Below are 18,859 nucleotides of genomic sequence, written 5' to 3'. Positions count from 1 at the left end.
TTTTCTAGCATACGCCCTTTCTCTGGCTTTACAGTAAGAGCTGGTTTAGCTAACTCCTTTTAAACCCCTTAAACTTGCTAATAGGCAAAATCCTAGAATACACATGCAGTCCCATTGCTCTTTACCAGTCCTTTACAAATGCAACATTTTATTAGTATCATGCCATACAGAATAGGAAGAAGAAATATTTAAAGTATTTTTGGAGACTGAAATAAAGACATCTGAAAGGAGAGCTAAAAATCAACAGAATGCTGAATGTTCAAGTCACCTTTGAGAATGAAAAATAAAGACTTCTGTTTTCATTTAAAATCATGTATTGGCTATGTCAACCATCATGATTCCTAAGGTTTTCGGACATCACCGCCTTTCAGTCTCATAATAAAACATTCAAATAGTAAAGCTTTGTGCTCCACCGAGCCAAAAGAACATGAATTCTAACCCAACACTAAATCCTATTTTGAAGGTTTAAGCTGAAAAAGAAAAGCAATCCTGCGAGCAGTGAACAATTACCTGTTTATTTCTGCCAGTCTACTTGAGAAACAACATCAAATTCCCTTCTCTTTTGATGTTCACAAACGTACTGTGTTTATAGAATCATAGAACTATCCAGGTTGGAAAACACCTTGAAGATCATCAAGTCCAACCGCAGCCTAACCATAGTACCCTAACTCTAACAACCCTCTGCTAAATCATGTCCCTGAGCACCACATCCAAACGGCTCTTAAATACATCCAGGGATGGCGATTCAACCACCTCCCTGGGGAGCCCATTCCAGTACTTAACTACCCCTTCTGTAAAGAATTGTTTCCCAATGTCCAACCTAAACTTACCTTGGTGCAACTTGAGGCCATTTCCCCTCATCCCGTCACTTGTCACCAGTGAGAAGAGACCTGCCCCACTCTCACTGTAAGCACCTTTACCTACCTTATCCCCACTTTCCCATTTGCTTTCTCATAGAAAATAATTAAAGAACATGATCATATAATTTCTTTACTTCAGTAAGTTAAACAGAATGAATACTTAAAATCTCTCATTACTGAGTATGGTTTCCGGTCCTCTAGTATGTTCCTGACTCTTTTCTAAATCCCATCCAAGTTGTATCTGGATTATAAGCAAAAGATATTGCAAACTACTCATACCACTGACAAATGAGAGGCACCATCAACTACTTTCCGAAAACAGTGCCCAGACCAGGTACCACCATCCAGACCTACAAGGCCTTTCTGGATGTAAAAGGAATATTGACTTTGTTCCAGTTTGCAGAGCAACTTATTAAATCATCACCCCCTGCTACCTCCATTTCTCTGTCGCTAACCTGGGGAAATTATCTATTTATATTACATATTCTTTGAGATTACTGATCTAAAAGGGAACATAACCAAGAATTAAATCTTGCACGATGCTGCATATTTGATAAAAGGTCTATTCAACTCTCCTGATTATGGCACTCAGAAAAAAGCAATTTATCAATAAAAATCTGGACTGATTTGTTAAATGCAAGTAATGTTCAAGCTTTAGAGAACACAATCAAGGTGTTACCGAATACTGAGATTAATATTTTCCATTTTAATGCTTCCTAATGTATTTACTCAGTGCTAAACCTGTTCTAGAAACTTGCATGATAAATGATAAACTAAACATTTTGGAACATTTCAGCCACACACAGAAGTTCCAGGGCCAATCTTTATCACAGAAATGCATTTTAGACTATTTGTTTCCTTCAACTACTAATACATACCATTCAGTTCACTGTAGCCCTCCCACCATTTAATCCATGAGCAATCATCAGCATGCAGACAATCAAGTCAACAAGTGAGTGGTTGGGTGGTGCTGAGCTGCTGGCCAGGTCAAACCACAACACCTTTTTGATTCTCTGTACTCTACAGCTAAATCATGTGTTTAACCAGCAGGTCACACCACTCGCTCACAGAATCAAATCAAGAGAAAGCTGACATTCTGAAAGCTTTCTGAAAAGACTGATTGGGCAACACGGACTGTACCCCCAAAGTCTTTTGTCCTGAACCAACAGTACACTCAGAGAGAACCATTTTCAGTATCAGAAAGGCAGGAAAAAGCGAAAACCTGAAGTCGATCTTTTCTGCTATATGCGTTACTATCACTGGTCCGTTTATTATGGGGTTGAGTGGAAACGTCATGATTCTAGATTTCAATTTACCCAATCTACAACAAAATTGGATACATTAAACAGTTCAGTGAAGCTGGAAATGGCTTACTGCATTTCACATCTAGCTCTATAGGTGGATTTATCTAGATCAATTTTGACATAAGGCAGTAGAATAGTAGGACAACATGCACTTAAGTGTTCTTTCTGGTACTTTGAACACAGACATCCACAAGAGCCAAGAAAATCCATACCAACAATTTCCTTTGCAATCTTAGCTAACACACTCGAACCACTCATTTCCCTCATCGTTTAGAAGTGGCTGAAGGCACGCCGGGAAGCTTGCCCTTATGTGTAGCTTTTATGTTTAAAAAGAGGTGTGATTTCAGTTCCTACCTAGCATTTTTCACAAAGTTGGTCCTCAGCAGCCAGTAGGTGAGGAGAGAGTAGAAGATAAAGAATAAAAACCGCAGTCAAATCTTGCAATAATGGCAATATGCCTTGAGCTGACCGCAGTGATAAATTGAACACTTGAAACAAAATTATGATATGCCAGTTGAATTAGAATTACTTTCTATCATCATCCCTTCCATTTTTTATATCAGAACTGCTGAATGAGGAAAAATCAGTACAGATCATAGGTCCCAAGCCATAAATTCAAGAATACATCAGGTCCTTCCTACTTCAACTGGGTGAGACAGAAAGCCTTCTGTAAGTGTAAGCCTCTAATCTACCTTAAAAAAGCTCCACAGCTGGGGCAAAGCATCCCTCTCAGAAGCTGCTCTGAGGATGAAAGCCACTGCAAGTGTGTTCTCATCTGTACCAGCCAAGTTCAGCATCAATACATTATTATCTGAGGCTGAAAGCTGCCCTTCTTAGATTCAGCAGGCCAAGCAATGGGGCCACCTTCTAACTGTCACTGCTCTACGAAAGGTAGTGGGCCACATACAGGGTTATGTTGCCTCTTCTTCAAGGAAGGTATGACATACAAGTTTCCAAGATTAAACAAAAGCCAGATCAGCCCCAGAAACATTAGTTTTTCTAGATACTCATTCTTGGTTTTGAGTAAGACGCTTGAGACTCCAAATTTCTAGTAGGTCTAAGAAAGAAGCATCTGCTGTATTATGTCCTAACTATCAGCATTACAAAGTGGTAATAATCATAGAAATATAGAATCACTTGGGTTGGAAGGGACCTCACATGTATTTACACAAAGATGCAACTAAACATTTACCTGAGCGGGAGGTACAGCAACTGCTGGTAAAGGATTAGAGATCATTGGGCCAAAGATATCCAAGTCATCATTCAATGCTGTGGCAGCGGCAGCAGTGCCTCCATTTGCAACGGATGTTTCAGCTGGACCATCTTGAAAAAACAACAGAATCACATTTAAAATGAACATTGGCGGGTATTTTTATGAGTAATAAATAATTAAAAAATAATTAAAGCTGACCACCACACCACCACCACCCTCAGATTCCATTTCTAATAAAAGGTTGTTCTCATTATTCAAAGTTTCTGTAAAGGAAATTTTTACTTACCTAGGATTCTAATAAAGGATTATCACTTTTTTTTAATCATGCAATCAAACATGGGTAGCTCATTTCAAATATATCTGTCAGAAGCTTCCAACATACATTTACAGACTAACATACTATATTCCAAGTTTAAAACAATGAATACAGATCGCCATTTGTTAACTTCAAAAAGCATCAAGGACCCTCAAGAAGAGCTGATTAGTATTAAAGAAAAAAATCACCTCTTTCTTTTATTAAGCTATATAAGAACTTATTTTTCAGCGTTTGATGAAGACTTAATGAAAGGATCTATTTCTAGAGCAGAGGTTGATCATTAACAGCCATGCATGAACATTCTAGTAATAACACATAAAACACTCATTACTACCACTGAGAACAGTGTGGGGGTATAGGCAGATGTGAGGTTTTGGTAACTAGAACATCTAGGAATTCTAATAGGGACAGAGAAGTGGTCTGATTAGTAAAGACCATGGCTGAGATGCAAAGTTTAATTAAAAGCAAATGATAAGAATCTTCCAACATTTATTTAAAGTAATACAATTCTATCCCTGGAACAAGCACAGCATTCTTTTCTGTCTGGCAAAGAACAAACACAGAAGAACTTTTATTTATTTATTATTTCCTTAAGGAAAAAACACAGAAGAGTAAACGAATTACTTAGAAGTAAGATCTCCCTTTGCTCCTCTACTTTTCTATTTAAGAACGCAACTGGCAGACTATAGCAAGATCTGTCAGCTTGCATGTAGAATATTATCATTTTTCATTAGTTTGTTCAGTCACGTGTAAACTCTCTGCAGTTCCAGCAGCTGGAGACTGCCCTTCCTGGTAGCCCAGGATACCGACAGGTTGGAACAAAAAAAGAGCCTCACAGCACCACCACCTCATCAGCCTGGAAATCGCTTGACTGAGGAAACCATCACAGAAGATCTGACAGGACGTTTAGCTGTTAGCTAATACCAGAAGGCACTGCATTCTGAAACGATCGGTCCAAAACATTCCCACCCAAAGATGCCTTCTTATTTTAGCCTTCCACCACACTGTGATGGAAAGTGACCTACCCTCCAACCCTCTGAATGTAAATATTTACTCTAAAGATACAGGCTGCTACTACTATCAACTTGAAAAGTTAACACCAAAGTCATGAGTGTCAAAATCTGACAACATGGTACATACCAGAAGTTACCACTGTGAGTCTATACCTGTATTTTGTCTTACTGTATAGATACTAACCTATGTGCCTTAGGAAGTACAGCTATATTTCCTATAGAAACAGCAGCTATGAACTATCTTTGGTATATATAGAACCCCAGAAGGTTTTTATACCTTTTTCATACAGGGAATTAAGAAACAACCAGGTAGAAGGGTGCTGGTCTGCAAGTCTTTAGAGACTTTTTCAGATACACAAGATGATTTTATAATTTGATTTAGCATCAATCAGGATCACAAGAAGCCTGCTATTTGCCAACTCTCAAATCCTCTTCCTATCAATGTGAAATGCAGACCAAATTGTGCATGCTAGCAAAGGCATACAGAACCAGTAACAAAACACCTCGAAGGTGGGGATACAAGAACAGAATCAAGCAGTGTTCCCGAGAAACAAAACCTCAGCATGTGTGTTTCTTGCTCCAAGTTCCCTGAAGCTTGTGAAAACAATCATACTGTTTGCCAGGACTAAGACAGACCAGGGAACTCCACAAAGGCAAAACGGCCATAGGAACGGCTTCAAAATATTAGATGTCATATGCTGAAAGTAAACAATGAACTGAACAATGACAGAAGGATTGAAGCAATTGTCCAGCTCTGCTCAACACTGGTGCAGCCTCACCTTGAGTATCATGTGCAGTGCTGGGTACCACAAGATAAGAATGTCATAAAACTATTAAAGAGTGTTCAGAGGAGGGATACAAAGATGGTGAAGGCTCTAGAGGGAAAGGTGAATGAGAAGTGGCTGAGGTCCCTGGGTGTGCTCAGTCCAGGGCACAGGAGCTGAGGGGAGGCCTCAGGGCAGCTGCAGCTTCTCATAGGGAGAGGAGGGGCAGCACTGAGCTCTGGTCTCTATGACAGCGATAGGGCCCGAGGGAACGGTATGGGAATGGCATGGAGCTGTGCCAGGGAAAGGTTAGGTGGGAATTAGTGAAATGTTCTTCACCAGATGGCTGTGGGCAAGGAACAGGCTGCCCAGGGCAGTGGGCACAGCCCCGAGCTGACAGGGTTTGTGGACTGTTTGGACAGTGCTCTCAGACATAGGGTTGGAATTGAAATTAGACTCAGCGATCCTTATGGGCACCTTCTAAATGGGGATATTCTGTGATTCAATGATTTAAGTAGCCACATCAGTCAATTTAATTTCTATGTCAGCATTTGACTTCTCTGGGAGTTTTTCAACAATACTGAAGAACAAGGTCATCTACAATTATGGCATATCTGTTTATACCTTAGCTATGAAGGTCTTTTCCTTCTCCTATTTCTGTTCTGATGACTGGAAGCCAGTGGACACCATATGTATAATCTGATCCATCATTCTGCCCCACAAGAGTGCTTTAAGATGCATGCAAATAAGTGCATTGTCAAGCAAGTAATGAGCTTCTGGTAGTTCAAAGTACTCTGTTCATTTGAGGTCATCCTGCAGGCAGGCAGTTCCAAAAACATCTCCCAAAAGGTTGACTGCTTCAGATAAATTTAGGAATGAATAGAGCATAATTTTCATGCAAATGGATTGTCTGGAATTAATAATTTAATGTTTCCATTTTCTCAGGGAGTCATACGTATTAGAAAAAGTCTTACATTCCAAACTGGTTCAGTATCCCTCAATCTAAAAATGTTTATCGACTAAGACTTTAAATTTGCACATAATGATTTAGTAAAACAAGCACTTCACATATGTAAAACATTCATGGTATTTTTCAAGCAGTTAAATATGATGGTTATGAATTAATGTTATGAAACCCAGGTTTTTGCTAGATCAGTCCAAAGCTGTTTTGGTATTATAGGTATATAGCCATACATATAATATAGGTATAGGTATTCCCTATAGAATAGAGCTATAGGTATTCTCATAGGGTAGTACTTGATAATGTACATGCTTTAAACCTTTCACTGAATTTTACACTAAAAATAAGTATTTCTGTCTGCATTAGTGCAGAAATGAGACATTCTGAATGACTCTATACAACACAGCTTTAGCTCTGCATGAATAATATTAATAGGAGATCCTGTCTTACTCCTTTCTGAAAAATGCAACAGTGGGAATATTTAGCAAATCCTGAAACATTTTTTTTCCACCCTGAAACTGGAAGATTCCAGAACAAGGCAAATTTCAGAATGCAGAACAAAACCTGTTTTCAATCTTGTTTATTATTTGTAGAAATATTAGTATAGTCATAAAAATGTGTGTGTGCATGCACATACAAACTCATTTCAGTGTAATAGCTTACGTGTTTATAGCGATCATGGATATTCTCAACTGCAGTGCACCACGCCATTGATTAGAACCTATTTCCTCTTTTCCTCAGAAAGCTGGCAAAGCTACATGCACCAAGTGGTTGTGTATATTTTCATTTGGAGTGAATACACTGTATACCTACATAAGCACGATCTTAATATATCAGCAATACTATATAATTCTCACTATCCTGCATAGATACAATTTTTTTTTAACGGATGTTTTTTAAAGCCATCTTTCCTTCATCAGTCTGACATAAGTGGAATCACCTAACTTGTAAGAGAAAACCCCAAGCTACCGAGCAGCACAGAGGATTAGCAGGATTAACAGTGCTGAGATGGAGAGAGCGCTGACAACCACTTAAATGCCAAAGAACTTTGGCTCACATGCTGTGACTTTCAAACAGAAAAAAGTTTCCTATAATACCCCTATTAAAAATTAATGTTATAAAATCCCATGTTACCAATTTTTGCATTAACATCCTCACATTCTCAGCAGTGCATTCTTTCAGTGTGGGGAAGATCCAACTAATTGTAGAGATCATTAAAAAACAGCAGTGTCAGTTTTAGCCTGCAGAAATAAACTGTGATTTCTCATGTCTTGGGAAGTGAGGGGAAAAACTGGGGGCTGCACAGTATGAACATTAGGTAACACCACTGTTATTTAGTCCAGTTACAAGTGCTACTTGTTTTCTAAGGGTAAGTCTTGTTTCACAGTTTGTTTACCTTCCGATGAAGTCAATATTAAAACCCAGAAGAGAGACATACACACAAAAGGTTACGTTAACTTTATATCCCCAAAAAGTTAACTTCATACTCAAAGGTAGCACGGATATATTCTAAAGAAAACAAGAGGCTGGGACGTTTAAAAAGCTAAAATTGTTGCAGCATGAATTGCGATCCATTAAAACTACCTAATTTGCTATTACAAATGACTCTGATCCACCCTTGTAAAAACTACCATTGTTCTCAATTTGCAGAATCAAAGTCCTGAGAATGAATTATTGTCATTAGAAATATGTCCACTCAGCAAGAAGAATGAGCTATACCATCATATCCATTCTAAAATTGTTTGATATGGCATATATATTGCATTGAAGTGATCTTTCCTTTAATACTATCTGAATCAACAAAGTAATAACAAGCAGCCTACTGCGAGAATTAATTACAAGATAACTCCAAATGAATTATGCAGGTCTGCTCTCATTAATCCATCTTGTTTGCAGCTCAGTGGATTCCAAGTGATGCTAGCTTATTACACTGCCTTTCAATTTGTTATTTAAAGTTCTCAGTGCTCCCTCCTCCAACATCATTTTTTGCTATGATTATAAACCTTGCCCTTTGTATATCCCACCATGTTTATTTACACTGAAGAACCTCAAATGTTGAACACAACGATAATACTCTTTCTATTGTGCATTACGTTTTTACATAATCCAAATTCATTATCATACCATAAAATGGTATTACCAAGATTCTTTTCAAATGGTAACTAACAAACTACAAAAGTCTGACAATCTAAGAAGTACATCCAAATTAAATTTGAATTCTTAATTAGGATGTCAGTCTGGCAAAGGAAAATAAAAAGAACTGGCCTTCCATGAAGCCTGAATTACTTCTTGTTTTTAACAACTTCATCCATGATCTAACTTTTCCTGTTAATTAAGTTTTGCTTGCCTACGGTAACATACGACTTGAGATGAGATATGGACTGTGACACATACACAGCCAGTATGAAAACAGTATTTTACAGCCATTCTGCATACAGAGGGAAAATAAATTGCATTCTGACTGACAGCACGAATTCTAAAACAGGGACGATACTTTTTGCTTTGCTGCCAACATTATTATCTTAAAATGAAAACAAAACAAAACAAATCATTTTCATACAAATTCCAGTTGTTACTACAGGCTAGAAAAGTACATTTAAATGACTTATCTGCCTCCTCCAATGCACTGTCAATACTATGACAAAATCTAGAATAACTAGTGTATCAATAAGCATTGAACATTCTAATACGCATTCCCAATCTGTAGAGAAACTTCCTAACATTACACAATAAAAGGGATTAAAAATACTTATTGCCATGTTTTGTTTTCCTATCACTTGTTTCCATCCTGTGGCAAACACACTTGCACATTATACAAACATAACCTTCAGCAAGCAAAGAAAAAGTATAAAAACTCTATCGTATGGGCAGATGGCGCAGATGAAATGATTAGAGTCCAAAACAGTTTATTTACACAACAAATAGATGGTTACCTGCCAGACAAGAAAACAGAATGTGCAGAAGGTGCAACCGAATGACTGTCACAGTCAGTTCACAAGACTGCAGTACTTAGTGTGTTATGTTTTACTAGATATTGGTCAGCTACAGTCACACGCTTTGTTTTTCTTTTAACTAAGATAGAGATTTTATCATGTAAGGCATTTTAGAGAAATACAATTCAGATTACCTCCGCATTTCAACTATAAAACATGCCAGCACCATAAACATTGAAATATCACAATCCACAAGCCCTTTGAAGATCACTTTGATAACTTCCCCTTCCCACAGGAGCTCATTACTCTCCCTAGCAAAACACAAGTATTGATATACACAGATCCCCATGGCATTTTCCTTTGTAGTTTTATATTCATAGACTCGGTGCCACGGTTTTCAAATCCAGCTAACAATATCAGTAAAACACAGCGAAAATGAAAACATATTTATTAAAATTTAAAATTATGTGTACACATTCCATTGAAAAACAGGTTTATTGCTTACCAAGCCCTAAGAGGTCAACAGTGGGTTCTGATGCCTTTTTTGGACTTCCTTTGGCTTCTAATTGCTGATCCTCTTTCTTCTGAGGCTTTAGAGGGGGAAAAAAAAAAAAATCACAGTTAACTTTTTTGAATAGGATGTGATGCTTAAAAAATTCCCGTTAAGGATGCTATGCCAATACCAGAAATAAAAGCTCTTTCCTGTATTTGCTTATTGTAGTGAATTTGATTTGCAATGAGACAAATCGCACTTGTGATCATAAAGGACGAGGCATATTACTGTAAAACATAATCCTTATTCCTTTGCTGATATGTAATCAATTTTTAAATAAGAGTTGTAGAATAAATTTAAATCTTATGCTGAACCACTGCTTATCATGCACCAGGCAGAAATCTGTCTGTAATCTGACTGACTAGCTTCAGCCTCCAAACTATACTGTTTCTGCAGCAGTGAAAAGGTTCAGGTTTTCAAAAGCTTGCATTAAAAAAAGAGCAGCAGACTAGTGACACTATTTACCCTTCTTGAAAACAGGACCAGCAGAACGTGCAGACTTTGTAGATGCTAAGCACAGAAGGACAATCTGTTTTTTTGGTCTTTCTTTCTAAGCCTGAAGGCAAGTGGCACTGACACGGAATCTGATCATGAGAATGACTTCGTAAATCTATTTATAGTTCATGTCACACCAATATCTGGCTGATCATCCTAACTCGTCCGAACATCACTTTTTAAAACAAACTGGTTTACAGCACTGACGTGGCAAACATATTCTATTGTGCACATCTGACATGCATCTACTTCACAAAATCACAGACAGGTGAAGCGGACTGGTCGACCAGTGAGCAAAGCAGCTAAGCTGAAGGGACAACTGAGTGACAGCAGAAGTGCACTGCCATGCTGGGCACTGGGCTGCGATCAAGAGTACCCACTTTACTCCCACCATTATCATTCTTACAGCCCGGCTTGGACAGTCCCTGAGGCTGCTCTAGTCATTAAATCTTAGTATTAAGAGAATTTTTACAGTTACATAACATACTTCAGCATGTATAAAGTTATTTAGTAATCCCTTACTTTCTTCTATTGCAAACTCAGGATAGAGTCTTGAGCTCGGTGTTTGCAAAGAGCACTGACAGAACTCAGGAGTACTCAAAGATGGCTCTAGAGAACAGCTTAATTTACCAACACCTCTCTTAGATAAGAAAGTACCCACTGATGTCCTCAGGAAAGTATCTGCAATGAAACAAACTCCATTTCTGCAGAGACAGGGAACCTGAACACTCAAATTCATCTTTGTTCATCTTTTTGAGGCATTTCCTTGCAAAAAATCCTTCTGTTGACTCTATGTACTTTGCTCAAGAATAAATGGGAAACTGCTGCTGGAAAATATTCCACGGCTTCTCTGATTCTAAAGTGTCTTACAAGTACTGTGTCTGAACACATTATTTGAAGAACAGCATACATTTTGAATATTGCAGGCAAATATTTGGTATGAGAAAAAAAAGCCTAATTCTGAAAGTAAACTTTTGCACACCAGTGATTTTTAAGAACTGATCATTCAAAACAAGGTTTTCTGCAGCTGAGCGTATGTCTGAACAGGTACGGCAGAACTTAGATGACTGTCACTAACATTAATCAGATATCACACAAAAAATTTCAGAGCAGAATTTAACACGGAAATCCATCCACTTGGTTCTCCTCCAACTCCGTACAGAACACCATGGATCGCTGAGGATGTAAAAGGAAGTATTTCTGACTTTTTTTGCCTGAATTCATAAGACTGATCTTTTACTTTGAACAATTTAACAACTCTTAAGTACACAACAACAACTTCTTTTAACTGAAAAGCAAAACTGTTAGAATTACACTAAATGTGTAAGTTTTCATTACTCCAGATATGCATTATCAGAATGCATAAGTGTGTAATAAATTAAAGCTTAATAGGGTTGGTTTAGAGGGCAAACTTCTCACAGAAAACAAATCAGCTTTGCATACATTAGTAAATCCGAACAGATGGTGTTCAAATAGCAGTTTCCTTTGTTCAGTACGTATTATTGTAGCAAAATAATCTTTTAATAAATCTAAATATAAAAATACAGCAATGATCATGTACTTGAGTCTTCTGCTTTGTTAAATGAACTTTCTCAATAATCATTAATTGCATATTTAGGGTCTGATAAGACAATGAAGGTACAGTGTACAGAAATTATGTAAGATTCTCTAAGGTACCCTTTCCCAATATTGTTGTTCTATTTCTTGATCAGCAATTTCTTTCTTATTTTACCCCCTCACCAATATCTAAAGAATAGGTTTCCAGATTACTTCATAGCTAGTTACACTATCAGACCGCTAAATTACTGTCACACTTGTTAATACTGCAAGTATTTACTGTTATTTCTTCGAGGGAAATTCTCAAAGCATCATTCAGTTTCTCCTCTATATATCTTTATATATAGCCAGTTTTCACCAAGACTAACCTTCAGTCTGAAAAAAAATGACAGCCCTATCCATCACCTTACATTTTACCAATACTCAACAGCAATACTCAGCAGCAATCTTGAATAACAAAAACATTTCACCTGAACACTCCCCAATTCTTAACTGTAGCAGCGATGCTACATTGCTTCCTCCACTTCGCACCCTCCATTCCCTGACCACAACAAATGCCAGCTGCTGGAGTTTCCTATTCTCCTGTTAGAGGGTGTTTTGCTTTTTTTTTGGGCTGCTGACTGCACTGAGGTCCACCTGAAGAAGGTACAATGAAAAGCAATACCTTACTAATGTGTTCTATAACAGAGATCATGGCATATTTCTGGGGCTGAAGCAGGAGACCTGCATAGGTCTCTTCCAACCTATATAATTCTGGCACAGATAGGCATCGAAACTTCCAGAAAAGAACAGCCACATCCGAGCCATTTGAAATTTTTATTCCAAATCCTCAAGAGAAATGTGATGTTTAATTTCTGTTTAGTAGCTTTGTTCCAACAGGACTCACACATGACTAAGCTTTATGTAGAGTGCTCTTCAGAGATGTTAAAGCTAAATACTGCTCACAGTGAGCACAGAAGCATGCAGTGGGTAAACAACAACAACAAACACAACAAGGCAGTGACACTTTGTTAACTTACTGTTTAATTTAGTTCTTTACCTAAAAATTACTGTATTTTGCAGCAGTGTAACGTACTGTGACAAAAATCTGCTTGTGATTCCTGCTACACTAAGATTCCTTTTGGTTTCTGTCCTAAGAAAAACGGAGCCCATTTTAGAGAGGGCTACACTGAAGTTATCACTTCTTCATCCAGGTACTGCATCCCTTTATACACCTCTTCAGATTGGAAAATCTTGGAACTTCTAGTAAGTACTTGCAATAATAAAGCAAACTTCTTAAGCAGAGAAGCAGGAAAATACTTTCTCATCACCAAGCCCCAGAATGGATATCATTGTTTTGTGTGATTGCACAGATAATACCTATTGAAACACAATAACTCACAATTGCTTTTTTCCCCACCAACACTGTCCTTTTAACCTTTTACTTAAGTATTTTTCCTGAGCCAGGAGAAGGGGAGGCTCAGGGGGAGCTCATCTGTGTCCATAAATACCTGAAGGAAGGGTGCACAGAAGACAGGGTCAGACTGTTCAGTGGTGCCCACTGCAAGGCCAGGATGCAATGAGCACAAAATGAAGCACGGGAGGTTCCCTCTGAACAGCAGGTGCAATTCTGTGATGTGTGGGTGATGGAGTATTAGCACAGGTTGCCTAGAGAGGCTGTGGAGTCTCACAGCTTGGAGACAGTGAAAACTATTTGGCGTGACTCTTGAACCAGCGGGATGAGCAAGATGACCTCTAGAGGTCCCTTTCAACCTCAACCATTCTGTGATTCTGACAGATGATGCAGCATATAAAAGTTGTTAGCTGTTAGCATTCCTTCATCAGGCATTTCCAGTAAGGCTGAATAACTTCCATACTTCCAGGTATCCTAACAATGTTTTACATTTTCAGGGGAAGGGGCTGAAGCAGTCTGCTATGGAGGACTGTGGGCACAATGCAGTTCCAGCACCAAACACTAAGTAATTTCTAAGGTGCTCATCTGTCTTGACTGGTATAACACCAAATGCATGGAAATCACTGTTAAGGATTGTTTTGCAGGAAAGGCACATACTTAATAGGAGCTGAGTAACAATGGACTAAGAGTAGTTCCCCCCACTGTCTGAATGGAATTTCCTTATATTATTCCTCTAAAAAGACTATGTGTGTTATGTGAGACTAATACAAATGCTACTCCTTCATAAAATATCTGAGTAGAAAGCACACTAATTGCCAGAACCTTAGATAATCGCAAGACCCACAGAGCCTGCATTTTATTAAAGTAAGACAAACAAACTTGTGTAATTAAAATTGATAAAGTTGCTGTCATGGAAACAATTCCCTCTTCAAGTTTCTGCTCTAGTTCAATTTTCTATTTACTATCCAGTGATACCCCACTGAATCCTAATTTTATACCCCACTGGAGCTCCACAATACAATAAAATATACTGTGACAACATAACACTAAAACTTTATCCATAAGTAGTACTTAGGTAATAAGATATATCATAGTATTTAAAGAGAAGACATTTAAAAGTAGGAACTTCTCCTAACTTTACCTCTAACAACGGAAATGAACAGGTCAGAAAGTATCTTCAACAGATAGGAAGGAACATCTCTTTCCTAGTTACGTGAAATGGAAATACAGAAATCACAGAATCACAGAATTGTAGGGGTTGGAAGGGACCTCCAGAGATCATCAAGTCCAACCCCCCTGCCAAAGCAGGTTTCCTGCACCAGGACCCAAATGATTACATGGATTTTGATTTCCTCACACCTTTACTGGAAGTCAATTGTCATGAATTCAGCACACGGAGCATTAAATGCTGGCAGTCTGTACTACACTACAACTTGGTCAACATTAACATTTTGTGCTAGGAAGCCATCCAAACAGAATTCTTGCCATAACTGCTGTAAAGAGCAATCAACTGTGGATAAGATCAGGCCATCTGTAATATATTACACTCTTTAAGCGACTACATAAGTCTGCTTAAGTAGTTTTATGTAATGTAATTTTTCTAAAGACCCACACTGAGTTTATGTTTTCATTATGATGGGTGCACTCACCGGTCTGCTTCTAATCCATAGAGATAACAGGTATTACACAGTCAAAACCACTTACTGATCTTTTCATTTCCCAACATCTCATGGTTAAGATAAGTTTTCAGATTTGAATACAAGGCAAAGTTTTGACTTTTATTTCATTTAAATTCTGACTACATTCTTCCAGGATTAAAATGATTCTAGAAAAACAATTTATTTTCATAGGATGAGAAAGTTTACCATTGCGTCATGAAAGAACAACAAGCTACATTTAATGCTGCACTCTTGTTTTCTTTCTTGTTCTTATTTTTACTCATCGTGTGAGATAATAAATATGATCTGAGACTTAATTTGAAAAACAGGATTTGTAAGAATACTGGTTTAGGCCAGCCAAAAATAAAACTTTTTTTGCCCCTATTAAAAAAAACAAAAACAAACAGTGCTCAATTACCATTTACTGAATTCCTTCTTGAATTGCTCTAGATATAACACCATTCTAATTCAATCTAACTTATGTGAAGCACTTCTTAAACCAGTTGAAACCAAATAAATCAGCGAGTAACCATCTTAATTACTCTATTTACACATCAAGGTGTAGGGTTGATTTTATAGATTTGTTTCTCCCTCACATGTTCATCTAAAGCAGATCTCCTAGAAAATAAGAATGTATCTTTGACAAGGGCAAGAGAACTGATTCATAGAATCCTTAAGAGTAGGAAGGGACCTCTGAAGGCCATCGAATCCAACTCCCCTGCAATGAACAGGGAAAATCCACAGCTAGATCAGGTCGCCCAGAGCCTGATCCAGCATTACCATGAAAGTCTCCAGGGATGGGGCATCACCTGCATCTCTCCAGGTGACCTGTTCCTGTGCCTCACCACCCTCACTGTAAAAGACTTTTTCCTTATATCCAGCCTAAACCTACCATCTTTAACCTTGAAACAATTTCTCCATGTTCTATCACAACAGATTGCTGAAGAGCCTGTCCTCTTCTTTCCTGCACCTCCCTTTTAGATACTCAAAGGCTTCTGAGATGGTCATCATTCTCTCCTACAGGCTGAACAGCCACAGTTCTCTCAGCCTGTCCTGGTAGAAGAGGCATTCCACCCTGTGGATCATTTTTGTGGCTCTCCTCTGGACACACTCCAACAGGTCCAAGTCTCTCCTGTATTGAGGACTCAAGAATCCGGATGCAGATCTCTAGGTGAAGTCTCACCAGCACAGAGCACAGGGGCAGGACCACCTGCTGGCCATGCTTCTTTTGATGCAGCCCAGGATATGACTGGCTTTCTGGGCTGCAAGGGCACACTGTTAGCTCACATCCAGCTTCCCACCTACCAGCACTCCCAGGTCTTTTTTGGCAGGGCTGTGCTCAATCCTTTCATCCCCCAGCTTGTATTAGTAATGGATGTTGCCACAACCAAGGTGCAAGGCCTTGCACTTGGATTTGTAGAACCTCATGAATTTCTCCAATCTTTTTCCCCCTACTTTGCTCATCCAGCAATTAGGATTGGGGTGGTCAAGATGCTAAGAGGGAATACAGGTGAGACAGCTTACTTGAAATAATCACATGATGTCCTGTTTTTGGATTTCACCCCATCAGCACAGGTAAGAACTACCTAATCTTCCCTGTCCCTAGTATGGTATAGCCTACAGCAGATACAAGGAGCAATTTGGTCACATAAATCACCTGCTTATGGAACTTATCCTAAAAGTCACAGTGAATTCTCAAGTTCCGTTCTCCCATTGAAGCTCAGTACCCACAAAAGCCTTACATCCCTGAAACACAGCAATACAATTTTGCAGCAGACTCATCCATAAGTCCATTCCTACTCCATGGAATAGGAGTAGGGGATGGGTACCTATGCTTTCTTCCAGAGTCTTACAAAGCAAGTCTGTAATGCCTGAAGCATAAGCATGCTAGCTGTAGAGAGTCCAGTGTCCCAGTCAGGCATTTCATCAGATTTTGTTCAGCCAGCTATTTCTGAAGATAACCACAGAATGAATAATTCATTGTCTCATCAGAGAAAAGAGAAATAATGAAAGCATTGCCAAGTCAATCCTCTTCCTTCCTCTGCACAAAGATTACGGAACAGCGCCTATGATGTTGTCTACAAGGGATACAGTTATCTCATGGGCAAGACAAGAAGGAAGGTCAAGGCCACCATGACTGACAGTCACACATCTACTAAATTAACATGCATAACAGGATACTATGTGGTCTGTTGCTGGTGTTATCCATGCCACCTTTCCGCAAAAGCCAGCTTGTGCATCTCTGACTCTCAGCACAGTGCCCACACACACTTGGCTACAAGATGTAGAAGACAAGTAGAGGAATGGGAAACGGCAAGCTGGATATACAGACAATATGAGGCCCTCCAGTATTAGTTAAACTCTGAGGAAAAAAACTTCATTATTCAGATCTAGCAGCAATTCCATAATCTCCAGTTATACTCATTCTCTCCTTTTTAATCATTATTGTAATAACACAGGAAATTAATCCAAGCTTGTGAAGTGATTTAAGAACACTACCCATATGTTGCAGTCCTTTCAGAACATTTTCAAATATGACCATGCACTCCAGAGTGTATAGGCCAATCTGAGCTTTGCATTTGTAAGACACTTGTTTGTACCTTCCCATCCACCAGATAACCCTCCTCTGACAGAGGCAGCTGGGGACATTTTGCACAGGAAATGAGAATGATGAAACAAAGTTGTTTGCTAACGGTAGGCTCAGAAGTGCAGTATGCTGAGAACATACTGTGGTTATTTTTCATTATAAATGAATGACTCTGGGACAAAAGAATAATGCTTGCTAATTCAAGTGCCAATTTTCTGCTTCTCTAACTTTATGTCAATTATCTGTGTATGTACAAACTATGGGTTTAACAATTCTAGAAGGCAAAGGATATCCAACAGAAATGTAAAGTAAAATACTTCAAAAAAAAAAAAAAGGAGAACTGCTAATTCACTACCATAAGATGTTAATACAAATAATTTAGGAGATTTCAGCAGCAGCATTTAAAATTGACAATGGGGTTGGACTCAATCTCTTAAGGCCCCTCTCAACCCATGCAATTCTGTGATTCTGTTCACCTTATTCTTTTTGCATTAGCTGTGAATTAGTAGGAGTAGCAGCATACATGGTGCAAGACATAAGCCACACAACTAGTAGGTCTCAAGCAGAACGTTTCAAGTAGGAGCATTTGTAAGTTACTACCATGAATTTCTCTCCTACTCTGAAGCAATCGATCACTGTCAAAGATGTGTTCCATCCGTTGTCCAATCCAGTTATCTGCTCCTATTTTCATACTGAAATATTATACAGAAAAAATGCCTCTCTGAACATTTTCCTCAATTTCATACTTCAATGAAAAATTCACATGAATCTATAATTCAGTCTGTTTCACACACATCAGACCTACTCGAGCATTTATTTCTATACCCTACCGTAGCTCCAAGAAGCTTTATAAAAGCTAGAAGATCCATCAAATAATGTAGTGAAAATCATTCCTAACCTACTTAAAAGCAATTTCCAGTTTACTCACTAGAGCTTACAGATGCTTCTGTGCTTACTGAACAGAAGTCCTTCTCTGCTCTTTATTAGGTAAGGACTTCATGCGTTGTGCATAAAGTAATTGGATTCCTTCCCTCTTCATTACCTGCTTGCAATAAAACTTTTGAGGGCAGCATAAACACTGGAGAATTCCCATATGAGAAATTAATGTTAGTCATTTACTATAAGATTGCGGTAGGTCTAGAGATATGATTTTTCCTGACAGCTTATATACTTTTATTACATAAGTTAGTTTAGCCAGTATCTATTTAAAGCATTATTCACAGGTGTTCTAGAATTTTTAAAGAACATTTTA

General features: G+C 38.4%; 1 protein-coding gene across 2 annotated transcripts in view; it reads right to left on the bottom strand.

The window, feature by feature from the left end:
• The window catches only part of SMAP1 (small ArfGAP 1), an 88,904-nt gene that overhangs the window by 8,422 nt on the left and 61,623 nt on the right, over positions 1-18,859 (bottom strand). For both annotated transcript variants that reach the window (XM_072330878.1, XM_072330877.1), the window contains 2 exons: positions 9,870-9,954; positions 3,357-3,487 (listed from right to left, as the gene is read on the bottom strand). In XM_072330878.1, the coding sequence (XP_072186979.1) occupies positions 3,357-3,487; positions 9,870-9,954 (216 nt within the window). The remainder of the gene's footprint in view (positions 1-3,356; positions 3,488-9,869; positions 9,955-18,859) is intronic.

The sequence above is a fragment of the Excalfactoria chinensis genome, chromosome 3, assembly GCF_039878825.1.
Source record: "Excalfactoria chinensis isolate bCotChi1 chromosome 3, bCotChi1.hap2, whole genome shotgun sequence".
In the NCBI taxonomy this organism is placed as follows: domain Eukaryota; kingdom Metazoa; phylum Chordata; class Aves; order Galliformes; family Phasianidae; genus Excalfactoria; species Excalfactoria chinensis.
Note: the sequence above shows the minus strand (reverse complement) of the source record. Positions and strands in the feature narration are given on the sequence as shown.